General features: G+C 55.4%; 1 protein-coding gene across 1 annotated transcript in view; it reads right to left on the reverse strand.

Moving 5' to 3' along the window:
• Window positions 1-12,694, reverse strand: part of WDR27 (WD repeat domain 27) — a 136,830-nt gene that overhangs the window by 112,184 nt on the left and 11,952 nt on the right. Inside the window, 11 exon segments of the mRNA XM_055591456.1 lie at window positions 122-189; window positions 979-1,079; window positions 3,160-3,256; window positions 4,322-4,430; window positions 7,518-7,588; window positions 8,118-8,169; window positions 9,493-9,629; window positions 9,632-9,692; window positions 9,886-10,153; window positions 10,395-10,475; window positions 11,516-11,718. Of these exon segments, the coding sequence (XP_055447431.1) occupies window positions 122-189; window positions 979-1,079; window positions 3,160-3,256; window positions 4,322-4,430; window positions 7,518-7,588; window positions 8,118-8,169; window positions 9,493-9,629; window positions 9,632-9,692; window positions 9,886-10,153; window positions 10,395-10,475; window positions 11,516-11,718 (1,248 nt within the window).

The raw sequence follows: 12,694 nt of genomic DNA on the forward strand, positions 1-12,694 counted from the left end.
AACCCTCACACACAACCTCACGTGGTGAGCAGCCGGGAGAGCACATAGGAAGAAGGGAGGATAAACCACAGCAGGTGGGCGCACCGCCCCGGCCTTGCTCAGGGCATGGCTTACGACTCACCTCACCACCGCCGGTTCTGCTTGCCACGGCGCACGATCCAGCAACCTGAATGCTGAGGCTCTGGAAGTCTTCATTCCCGGCAAAAAGAAAACAGGCCACACATAAGGCCACGAGGTGCTGCCTGCACACGGGCCGGGGCCGGGGCAGTGAGGACAGAGCACACAGGCCGCTGCCCGTGCAGAGCTGCCCTGGCGTGAGCCTGCAGACCAAGCTCCACACACGGCTGCAAGAGTGCAGTAGGCGCAGCGTCCCTGTGAGGACACCGAGCCAGGCCGGGCACATGGCGTGGGACCTTAACGGACAGAAAACCAACCAGGAGGAGGCAGGCACGGGCGCCGGGGCCAGCAGAGGCTACGTGTGCAGACAGACGACAGGGAGGTGGCTCCCCAGGAGGAGGACCCGGACCAGGACGCCAGAGCCCTCGGGGAGTGGGGCGCGGGCCGGCCGTGTGCACACGGGGCAGCGGGCAGCAGTCCGTCGTCTCCCCGCAGCTCAGGGGCTGGAGGGGACCGAGCCTGCAGGCGTGCGGATGCCAGGACGGGCGAGGAGTCTGTCACTCAGCCCAACAGCTGCGATGGTGACCAGGCGCCGCAGCAAGGCTGTGGAGGGGACACAGGGCCGACTGCAGGCCCCGGACGCGGCTGGGCCCCAGGAGGAGGCGGAGACAGAGGGCCACGGGTGGGGGCTGCAGCAGGGACTCGGGGGCTCCAGGACAGCCAGCGTGGTGCCCGTGACTGGGAGCCCGGTCCCCGGGGGTCAGTGACGGGCACCCACCGTGACCCCCCAAGTGTCAGACAAAGGAAAACGTTCAAGTTCCATACTATCTGTATCAAAGATCCTCTGAAGGTACATCTTACCCTTGTAATGTAAAACGGCCTCCAGTTCAAAGCTTGCCAAGTTAAATATGAGCAAACCGGCGGAGCTTCCAATCCACAAGCAGCGGGCGGTCTCAGAGAGGCTGATTCCAAAAGGAAGAGAGAAAAGCGTGTGCTGACCGTCCCCCCTCAACCAGGGCGGCGGGGACCCCGGGCCTCGGGGAACCTGAGGGTCCCCTGCCCGAGTCTTGGGTGCCGGCCGCATCTCGGACGACCTCTAGCATGTCCCCCGGGCGGGTTTCCAAGGCCCTACTGTTGAGAGGGTAACAGGCAGGAAGGCCAGGGGTCTCCAAATGGAGGAAATAGGCTGCAAGTATCAGACATTTTTCTCTGTCTTAAGCAGCAGGAGGAAACAAACTAGCGATATGTTTTCCTTCTCTATACAAATTTAAAAGGAGGTTTCTCTTCAAACACTGTGTTGTCATAATAACACCTGGTTTCACCTGAAGTTAACTATTCTCAAACCTTGAGTTAACCAATGCTTTTTCTTATGGAAATGCTTGTCTTAAGCTATGCTCATATGCTATGCATTTACCCCAGACTCTGTCTTCAAGTCAGTTCCACCTAATGGCTCAGAACCGACTTGACAAATCAGTATGTTACACTCAGATATTGTTCCCCTAATCTATGTAAACGAAACTATTTGTATGGTGATCTGCCCTTCTACAAGATTCATGTCAATTGTTTTATGGCCCCCGGGATGAATCATCTGATGCCAAGATTATCCCAAAATACATCTTATGGGTGAGGGGCCTGGTGCCATTCTGAGTTTTAAGACATTCCTTTCTTTCATTGACAGACTGCTAGTGACTATATAACATCCAGCTGAAGACTAGCAGGGGGGTACTCTTTCTGCCCCCTTCTGATGCCTATGTCAGAAGCTTTCTCTGTCTCCTTTATACTTTAATAAAACTTTATTACGCAAAAGCTCTGAGCGATCAAGCCTCGTCTCTGGCCCCGGATTGAATTCTTATCTGGAGGCCAAGAATCCCAGCATCTTTTCGTTCAGCAACAACCTTTCACTGTCCAGGGAAGGTAGAACTCAGAGGGCCACAAGCTGGGCCCGACTCAACTGTGACCTGAGGCTTTCCTCTCCTCTAAGGTCACCAGAGGGAGGCACCTGTGGCCTCCGAGAGACCCCCACACAGGTGGGCATCCCTGCCAGAGCCCCACACCTGCGCCACGGCTGTGCCTGAAGACCCTGCTGAGCAGAGCTGACGAGGTGGAGACTGACCGACAGTGGCGTTCACACCAGGATGGACAGATCTGCCGCTGCTTCTTTGTTTTCCGATGTACAAACTAGACCCAGGCTGTAAACTGACTGGCCAGCCTCCTCCGGCTTTGCAGACCTGGACTCAGAGCAGCTTCCTCAGGCACCTCCCTCCCACGCACACCTCGGCCACTGGGCCTGCAACAGCCCCCACTCCCTGGGCTGCTCGTGGGTCCTCAGCCTCCAACACCAGCCCCAGGGAGACCACGTGGGCCTGAGCAGAAATAGGGTCACTCTCCCTGAGCAAAGGTGGGGACCCAAGGCCTCAGACCCCCTAGTCAGCTCAAGTCCAGGCCAGGCAGGGGCCCTGTGCAGACACGGCTGCCTGAGGGGTAAGCACAGCAGGGCTGCAACTGCACCAGCCACCTCCTCAGGGCTCCCACCCCAGCAGGACCAGAGGCAGGCCTTAGTCAACGCCAGAGCTCTCTGCAGTCTGTGTGGAGCCAAGGGGAATGAAATCATGATGTATTTGCTTAGTCAGAGTAAAACAGTGGCTCCCTGTCATTGCCAAATATTTAAAATACTTCTATAAAACAAGAAATAACTACAATTAATTTGGGGTCAAACTTAAAGGTATGAAATATGGCACAGATGGCAGAAGTTTAGGATGAGTTATGATAATGTCACCCTTTCCCCTATTACAGAATTCAAGATCAGCCTCAATGGGTGAAGTAAATTAAAAATAATCTCATTTCCTTTATTAAATATAGTTAAAAATAACTGATCAAGATTATCAACCTTAAGGCTTAAAATATGCAACTCTAAGAACACTTACAGTTATTATTACTCATACAGACAAAAATAGTTTGGTTTTATTTTAATTGTTCTAGAAAAAATGAACCTAATCTGGGAGGCTTTCTCCAGAAGGGCTTGGTGGGACTCACAGCACTCACCATCCACAGTCGCAGGCTGCCAGGCTCAGGACAGGAAGGGCCACTTCAGTCCCTTCTCCCGTTTCTGGGGCCTTCGTGGACAGAGGCTGACCACCTTCTACGGACAGAATTACTGACAATCTGAGATGCGACATTAAAATGACTGGTCATGGTGAAGGCTACCAGCTGACCCCACGGGGCACTGTTGTTGGAGTAACTCAGACCATGAGTCAAGAAAAACCCTTGGTCTTGTACATTATAAAGCACATGGTTGGAAATACAACTCAGACCCTGAGTCATGAGCCTGCAAGGGAGGGAGATGGAGTTTCAAGGACAGACCCACAGAAAGGGGGCGGGAGGAAATGGCTTAAAACTAACTGTGGGTTCCGAAAGTGGGCTCAGGATCCACCGTGTGTGTTTGTCGCTCAGTCGTGTCCGACTCTTTTCGACCCCAAGGACGGTAGCCCACTAGGCTCCTTGGTCCATGGGATTATCCAGGCAAGAATACTGGAGTGGGTTGCCATTCCCTTCTCCAGGGGATCTTCCCAACCCAGGACTCGAACCTGGGTCTCCTGCATTGCAGGCAGATTCTTTATCGTCTGAGCCACCAGGGGAAGCCTAAGATCCAGTAGATAAGGGCAATTTCTGACCCACTTTAAGAAGAAATAGCTTAAAGCCATTTACTAATATACATGTTATATGTGTCTCACACGCTAAAGAAAGCACACAACAGTGATAAACGTGAAGGGGAGCAGAGCAGAGACACGTGTGGTGCAGCATGAAAATGAGCAGATGGGTGCCCACGACAGACAGCCTGCAGCCCAATAAACAGTAAAAACGTTGGCTCCTCCCGGGGTGGTGGCAGATATTCAAGTACTTGACCACGGGGACGGGTGGAGGGAGACAAGCAGAAGGAGGGGCCGGGCCAGCCAAGCAGACTCAGCTGAGAAGCCCCGGACTCCTGGGTGGCCCTGCTTCGACACTACCCGTGAAGCCAGGAAGCGCTGGGTAGGGGAGGGACAGGAACCCTCTGGGCAGCAAGACAAGCCCCCACCACCCCCACCCCATCTGCTCCCCATGTCCTGCCTGGTTCCAGGTCCCCGGCTTCCCCTCTCCCCCACCCCCGTTCACAGGGGCTGTGACCTCCATGGCAGGGTCTGCAGAGCATCACCTGGCCACGTACCTGGCTTGGACTCTGCCCTCCTAGTGGAGAAACTCTCTCTCTTTTTCCTCAGGCCAACATGCGTCACACAGCGGTAATGGTGCCCTTCAACCAAACTGAAGATCCAAAGCTGGAAAAGCAAAACACGTCTAGCCAGGCTGGAACATGTCTAGACAGGCGTGAACACATCTAGACAGGCAGGAACACATCTAGACAAGCGGGAACACATCTAGACACACGGGAACACGTCTAGACATGGGACTCTCACCAGATATGACCATGAAGAGCAGGCGGTCAGTGAGAAGAGTGAGCAGGGAGCCGACAGGATGAGAGATGGCCCTTCAGAGGCCCCTAGCTCTTCCCTTCTGACCTCCAATACCCTCCCCATCCCCGAGCCGGGAGGCATCCCCCTACGGGCACACAGGTGCGTGGCATGACCCCGAGGTCACACGTCTTATGCACAGCATGGACCGAGAGCAGGTGTGCTCCTGCGCCCAGCACTGCACGCCGGCCTCTCCAGCACAGCATTGTGAGTACGGCCGACACATCCCTGGAGACAGCTCAAACAGGTGATGGCGGCTGTCTCGCTGCGTCTCGCTGCTCACTGAGCCCAGGGTCGGCAAGGTGCAAGCTCGCTGCTCACTGAGCCCAGGGTCGGCAAGGTGCAAGCTCGCTGCTCACTGAGCCCAGGGTCGGCAAGGTGCAAGCTCGCTGCTCACTGAGCCCAGGGTCGGCAAGGTGCAAGCTCGCTGCTCACTGAGCCCAGGGTCGGCAAGGAGCAAGCTCGCTGCTCACTGAGCCCAGGGTCGGCAAGGAGCAAGCTCGCTGCTCACTGAGCCCGGGGTCGGCAAGGTGCAAGCTCGCTGCTCACTGAGCCCGGGGTCGGCAAGGTGCAAGCTCGCTGCTCACTGAGCCCGGGGTCGGCAAGGTGCAAGCTCGCTGCTCACTGAGCCCGGGGTCGGCAAGCTGCAAGCTCGCTGCTCACTGAGCCCGGGGTCGGCAAGCTGCAAGCTCGCTGCTCACTGAACCCGGGGTCGGCAAGGTGCAATCTCGCTGCTCACTGAGCCCAGGGTCGGCAAGCTGCAAGCTCGCTGCTCACTGAGCCCAGGGTCGGCAAGCTGCAAGCTCGCTGCTCACTGAGCCCAGGGTCGGCAAGCTGCAAGCTCGCTGCTCACTGAGCCCAGGGTCGGCAAGGTGCAAGCTCGCTGCTCACTGAGCCCGGGGTCGGCAAGGTGCAAGCTCGCTGCTCACTGAGCCCGGGGTCGGCAAGGTGCAAGCTCGCTGCTCACTGAGCCCGGGGTCGGCAAGCTGCAAGCTCCCTGCTCACTGAGCCCGGGGTCGGCAAGGTGCAAGCTCGCTGCTCACTGAGCCCGGGGTCGGCAAGGAGCAAGCTCGCTGCTCACTGAGCCCGGGGTCGGCAAGGAGCAAGCTCGCTGCTCACTGAGCCCGGGGTCGGCAAGGAGCAAGCTCGCTGCTCACTGAGCCCAGGGTCGGCAAGGAGGAAGCTCGCGGGAAGAGTTCTCGAGGTGCCACAGGCACTGTGAACGCCTTTGTTCTCCGGCCGGCGCGGCGGCCATAACACAGCCTCAAGGGCTTTCCAGACGGAGCTTGCATGTGCTTACCCGACAGAAGTGGCCCACGGCCGAGCAGGTACGTGGTGACATGCGTGCACACTGCTGCAAGTGAGTGCGACTGTTACATAATCATATGTACAACACGTGGGGTTTGAGAGCCTGACCACCGCCATCTTGGCTAATTTTGCTCTTTCCCTTTAGCGGTCAGCTTTGTCAGAAAGGAAGCAACTATCTCAGCTGATGCAGTAATGTAACAAGAAGCTGACATTTGCGCTTGGACCTGGCCCGGCCCAGGTACAGAGCTCCTAGAACCCCGGGGGTCTCCTGATCATGGAGGGACCACAGTGCCGCTGGTAGGTTGATGACATGACCTTTGGAAAGCCCTCAGTTTGCTTAAGGATGGGGGCTAGTTGCAGGGAAACAACCCCTGACCTCTGGAGAGGGGGGCTAGATGGCCTTCCATCACTCACAGCCAAGGATCAAATCAACGGTGCCTAAGCGATGAGGCCTCCATAAAAATCCCCAAAGTGTGGGTTCAGGAGCTCCAGGTGGGTGAAAACACCTCCCTGGGGAGCGGAGCCCCCTCCCACGTCCTGGGAACAGAAGCCGCTGTGCTGAGGCCCTCCCGACCTCACCCCCACAGCTCTTCATCTGGCTGCTCACCTGTGTTAACAGATGGAGGGAGGAAGCGGTCGTGGGAACCTCCAATTTGCAGCTAAGTCAGACAGAAGAGGTGGGTGACCTGGAGACCCACTCCCTGGGACTGGCACGGGGTGGAGAGGATGCAGGCTCGTGGGCTCAGCCCCTAACCGCCCCCAGGCAGACGGTGCCAGACCAGGTCAAGGCAGGACCCTGCTGGGGTCGTGGTAACTCGTTCCTGGGGGGAGCCCCCGCATCTGGGGATGGAGCGCCAGCAGAGCTCAGGGTGAAAGCAGAGGCTCACGGGAGGAAGGCCGGGTGATGGCCTAACACGGTGTCCTCCCGAATCACGCCAGCATCCACTCTCTGTACAGGTTTATTCGCTGTGGCCGCACTGGGTCTTCAGTGCCACGTGGGCTTTTCTCCAGTTGCAGAGAACGGGGGCTGCTCTCCAGCTGTGGTGCACGGGGTTCTCGCTGCAGTGGCTTCTCCTGCTTCGAAGCACAGTCTCGGGGTGCACAGGCTTCAGCGGCTGCCCCGCGGGCTCAGCAGTCGCGGCTCCCGAGCTCCAGAGCACGGGCTCAGTAGTTGTGACTCACGGGCTTAGTTGCTCCGTGGCACGTGGGGTCTTCCCAGATCAGGAATCAAACCTGCGTCCCCTGCATTGGCAGGCAGACTCTTTACCACTGAGCCACCAGGCAAGTCCAACAGCCACTTTTAAAAAGAGAACGGTATCCATAGCTTGCAAAGCAAACTTAAATTGCTCACCTAAAAACTAAGTTTTAAAAAAGACCAAGTACCTTCAAACCTCTCAAAAGGCATGAAGCTGACAGTAAGGGCTGTACTAGCCTTCACAGAAGCTCGCGCTTCCTGCAGCCGGGCCGCCAGGCACCAGCAGGTCTGGCCTCAGCCACGGATAGAAGCAGCCTTGAAACAGACGCCTTTGCGCACACATTCACCGTCACAATAACGTCTGAAAGCTGGAGCTGCACAGTGGCTCTCACCTGGCCGTCCGTGCAGCCAGCCACCAGCTGCTGACTCCACGGGTCCACGAGGAGACTCAGGAGGGGCGCAGCTGCGGAAGGGAGCACAGGGCCCTTAGCTCGGACGCCTGCCGGTCCTGCTCAGCACCAAGCCCACCCGTGTGATCAAACTCTGGGGTCACCGGCACCAGGAAGGGCGTGGGGAAAGCGTCCGGCCACCCAAAAGGGCTCAGGAGCAGTACACGGCCCACCCAGGCTGGCGCCTCACTCCTAGCCGCGTCCACTGGCTCTGTCGGCAGAGGCCGCAGCGCTGGGCCTTGCTTCCAGGCGGCAGCGGAGGCGGACAGCACTTTCTTAGGGCCGCCAACATGATTTCCCAATTTTCTGAGACACAAGAGGCTCTGACTCCAAGCATCTACTTAATTTTAAGTTAAAAGTTTCAGAAGGATTAACTGTTATGTGAACTCTTTCAACATGTGGAGAGATAGTAGACGAGCATGAAACACTCTCCACGAGTGACACCGAGACCGACGGACGGAGCAGCCCCGGCTTAAAGATTAACATGTGAACTAGGATGAACTGTGCGCACAGCCTGCACACGGGAGTCACGCCCCAAGTTACCTGTTAACACTGATGAGCTGTGTATCAGCGATCCCATACGATGGCCCCAAACCTTTGGACAGACACACATTTCTTTAGAAGAAGCACAAGCATTGCCATTGTTGCTACAGCTTGAACGAATATTCTACCCAGCTACCAATTAATTTATGTGAATGGTTATCTAAAGCAGAAAATAATAAGGACATAAGTAACAAAACTATAGAAACACAATAGAAGACATCAGAATCATACAGGAAATAAACACTTCCAGAAACATCAACCTATGGGTTTGGAAGACACAGACAAGACAAGGTAGTGGGAACATTACCAGCACTTCAGCAACATCTCGAGATGAGGTGGGAAGACTGGAAAGGACCAGTTACGTGGAGATGGGCTCACACTCCTCTTCTGCAAACAGCAGCTCCATCCCTCACACACCCTGCAGGCGAGGATGCCAGCACCCCACCTCACAGAGAAGCAGGGCTCAGCACAGCCAGCCCTCCACAGCAGGGAGCCAGGCTTCCCCTGGTGAGCGGGCAGCTGGGGTTCCAGCCCCTACTGCTGCCTCACAGCAGGGAGGGGACCTCTGTCAAGTAGGCGGCAGGAACTTCAAGGCGACGAGGGAAGTATTTACAGACTCCCTCCTCTCTCTGTCTGCAGACGCCTGCTACCTACCCTCCATTTCCTTCAGTTACAACATACGACCTCCTCACGTCTCAGCCAGCTAATGACCACAACGAACTGACTGCGAAGTGGATGGGGCCTGAGCCTGCATTTTGAGTTACTCTCCTCTCAAGCCCCGGAGAAGGCAATGGCATCCCACTCCAGTACTCTTGCCTGGAAAATCCCATGGGTGGAGGAGCCTGGAAGGCTGCAGTCCATGGGGTCACTGAGGGTCGGACACGACTGAGTGACTTCACTTTCACTTTTCCCTTTCATGCATTGGAGAAGGAAATGGCAACCCACTCCAGTGTTCTTGCCTGGAGAATCCCAGGGACGGGGGAGCCTGGTGGGCTGCCGTCTATGGGGTCGCACAGAGTCGGACACGACTGAAGCGACTTAGCAGCAGCAGCAGCCTCTCAAGCCCAATTGAGTTCTGACTGAATCTTCTGCTATTGGAAAGTGGCCTCAGGGAACATCATGGAGGTGAGTTAAGGTGCCAGTCCCCGCAAGGCCCCCGTTCCAGGAGGAGGGTCCCCACCAGACTCTGCCCCCTGGAGTCAGCAGATGGTGCTGCGGGCGCCGGCTCCCCACACTCGCCTGGTGACCGGCCAAAACATCAGACTCAGGTTGAGGGCAGTTGTCCCTCGGACATTTCACGTTTGGCAGCAGCCAGGAACCAGAAGCAAAGCGCAAAGCGTTCACACGCCCCAACGTTCTGACGCCTGCCCCATACCTTGAAGCTTTTGTCCTCGGATGCCGAGATGAGGATGTGTGTCTGCCAAGCACAAAACTCGGCCGTGGTCACTGGGCCATGGTGGCCATCCAGCTCAGCCAGCGGGGACCGGCTCTGGGGATTGGTGAAGGAAGGCCAGGCACAGAGTGCTGGTCATTATCGTTATTAAGAAGCTATATGAATCTCACAGAAAACAGTTTCTACATAATCCCCTCGCCCACATGTGAAACTTCCTGCATATAAACCTGGAAGCTAAAACTCAGACGCCCAGCCAACAGGGAGTCCCAGGGAGTCCTGGGCCAACACCCTCACGGAAGCAGGCCCGGTGAGACTCTCTGCCGAGAAGAGGTGGGAGGGGCCCACATCGGGGGCCCGTGGCCCAGGGAATCTCACCTCAAGGTCCAGCATGAGTACTTTGTTCCCCACACACACCGCCACCACTCGATCGTCAGGACTAAGCCTCAGACACAGCAGCCTCCCCAAGAGGGTGCTGAGGACAGCCCCTGCGGAAGTCGCCCTGCAGGGAGTTTGGTCATCGGTGTCGGCCTGCCAAGGCCGCTCGGCAACACCCATGATGACCTCTGGGAAATACCAACAGCAAAATCCTCTGCTATAGAACTGTGTGCAGAAGAACGTGAGGTTTGGTCTGATTTTGGCTCTTCAAGAGAATTAAAAACATTGGAAAGTTCTTCTGGAAATACATGGAACCCAGGGACTGGCCACAGGGAAGTGACTCCACATCAGGAAGGATAACGTGTCTTGGGGAACCACCCATGCACACACCCTGGGCAAGTTATGGGTCCCAACCCTCCCTCCTCCTCCCTGCGGCCACCCTGGCTCCAGACCCAGCCATTGACCGGCCATGGCCTGTGTCAAGCAGGCAGAAGGGAAGCTGTGCTCACCTGAGCCTCAGTTCCAGTCCAGAGCCTCTCCACCGCCAGGAGGAGAAGGTGTCAGGCCAGCCTGCAAGCCCCACAGTGATGCTGCAAGCCAGCCTGCGGCCTCACCTTCGAGTGAGGTCACTGGGCCAGCCCGCCCCTGGACAGCAAAGGCTCAGTGCCCACCGCGGTCTGGCCCAGAGACTGAGGCCGCTTGTCAAGACGAGAGCCCACAGGAAGGAGAATGTGCACCCACCCCACTGCTGCTCCATCCTGGGAGCCACCACACGGATCTGCCACGACGCACTCAGCAAGTGCTCGTCCCTCCCCAGGCACCCTCAGGCCTAGGACACATCCAGGAACCTGACAGAGAAACCCCGCCTCCAAGGAAACCTTACAGGGTGGGCAGGTAGGAGGCATTTAGATGCCAGTAAGCAAAACAAATAAGCCAGCTCCCCATTTGTTCCACTGATCGAGGCATCTGCTTCAGCACTAGTGCCAGGCTGCTTGGAAGACTGTAGCTCTGCAGCATAGTCTGAAGTTAGGGAGCCTGACTTCCTCCAGCTCCATCCTTATTTCTCAAGGTTTTCTCCGTATCTCTCATGTTTTCATACAAGTTTTTAAATTATTTGTTCTAGTTATGTGACCCACCCAACTCTTTGACTTCACCTGATAAAACTCTCCTAACATGACTGAGCTCCAACCACACGGGCTGGTTCTCAGCTCTTCAATCAGCGGCTCCTGCTGTGACCCTCCTCCTCCAGCTCAAGCCCCGCCCTGCAGAAGCCGCAGCGCTGAGCAGGTCCTGCGGCATTCCCTGCCTGCACTGAGGTTCCTTTCCCTGCTCGCTGCCCACCACCGTCTGCTGGCTCACCTGCTCCAGGCTGCCTCCCACACTAAGCTGCAGATTCACTACTGTCTCAGTAAGGGAAGAATATTTCAACTTGTCAAGCTGTTTTCAGAGTTCCACAAAAATCACCAATTTCAGAAACAGACAGTCTTCAGATGAAAATTAATGAGCCTATGGTGTCAGCCAAGGTCAGCAGTTCTGAGGGGCCTGGTCTACTTCCCACAGAACATCCAGCTTAGACACCAAGTTTCAAGGTTAAAGGCATCAAAAATGATCCCAAAACACCCTGTGTCACCAAGTGCATTTAGAACGAGTCGTTCCCTTTGTGCATTTCAATGTGCTTAAAGCCCCATCACCTTGCAGCTCTTCCTGTCTGCACTCATCCAGGCCCCACACCAGGACACAATCTAGCGATGCAGAGCAGACCAGAAGCGGGCTCTCTCTGCTCCCAAATGTCACGGCAGTGATGGGCTGACGGTGTCCTTTTAGGATCATCAGCTGAAGAGAGTAACAGAAAACAAAAAGACCATAGATTATAGAAAACATTTTTTAATAAAAAAGAATGTAACATAACCTCAATCCTAAGAAATTAAATGGATTGAGTTCTTCAAACATGTATTTCATATATTCATTTCTACTTCCATCTATTAAAATTACTGTTCATGTACCATTAAATTACTCTCTTGGGTTAAGTATTTCACCGTTACTCAGTATTACTAAGTTCAGTTCAGTTCAGTCACTCAGTCGTGTCTGACTCTTTGCGACCCCATGAATCACAGCACGCCAGGCCTCCCTGTCCATCACCAACTCCTGGAGTTCACTCAAACTCACATTCATCGAGTCGGTGATGCCATCCAGCCATCTCATCCTCTGACGTCCCCTTTTCCTCCTGCCCCCAATCCCTCCCAGCATCAGAGTCTTTTCCAATGAGTCAACTCTTTGCATGAGGTGGCCGAAGTACTGGAGTTTCAGCTTTAGCATCATTCCTTCCAAAGAACACCCAGGGCGGATCTCCTTTAGAATGGACTGAGTATCGCTAATGGCACACAAATCAAATGATTACCTCTTCCTTCTATTTTTTCCCTATTGATTAATTAACAATGCACATGGCATCCCCACTCCATGCCAGAGGGGTGACAGATGTGCTAAATACTGAAGGATAAGAACAGTAACAAGGATTTGGCAAGAGGAGCTGAGAAAGCAAAGCCTGTTTACCGAACAGCTGGCATGAACAAAGCAAGAAGACAAAGCTGGAGGGAGTCTAGGCCACGTGCTAACGCCCTGACAACCACGTAGGGAGCTAGGATGGAGCTACAGAAAAGCACAGGCCAGCACTGTGCACGCAGAAGAATGCAGTGACCAGGGCTGGTTTTTCAGGAACACACATTTCTGAAGGTTCAGAAGAGAGACAAGGGTGGGGCACAGAGGAACCAAAACACTGCAAAGGAGACACAACGGAGGCTTGAGCCAAGGA

The sequence above is a fragment of the Bubalus kerabau genome, chromosome 9, assembly GCF_029407905.1.
Source record: "Bubalus kerabau isolate K-KA32 ecotype Philippines breed swamp buffalo chromosome 9, PCC_UOA_SB_1v2, whole genome shotgun sequence".
Taxonomy (NCBI): Eukaryota; Metazoa; Chordata; class Mammalia; order Artiodactyla; family Bovidae; genus Bubalus; species Bubalus kerabau.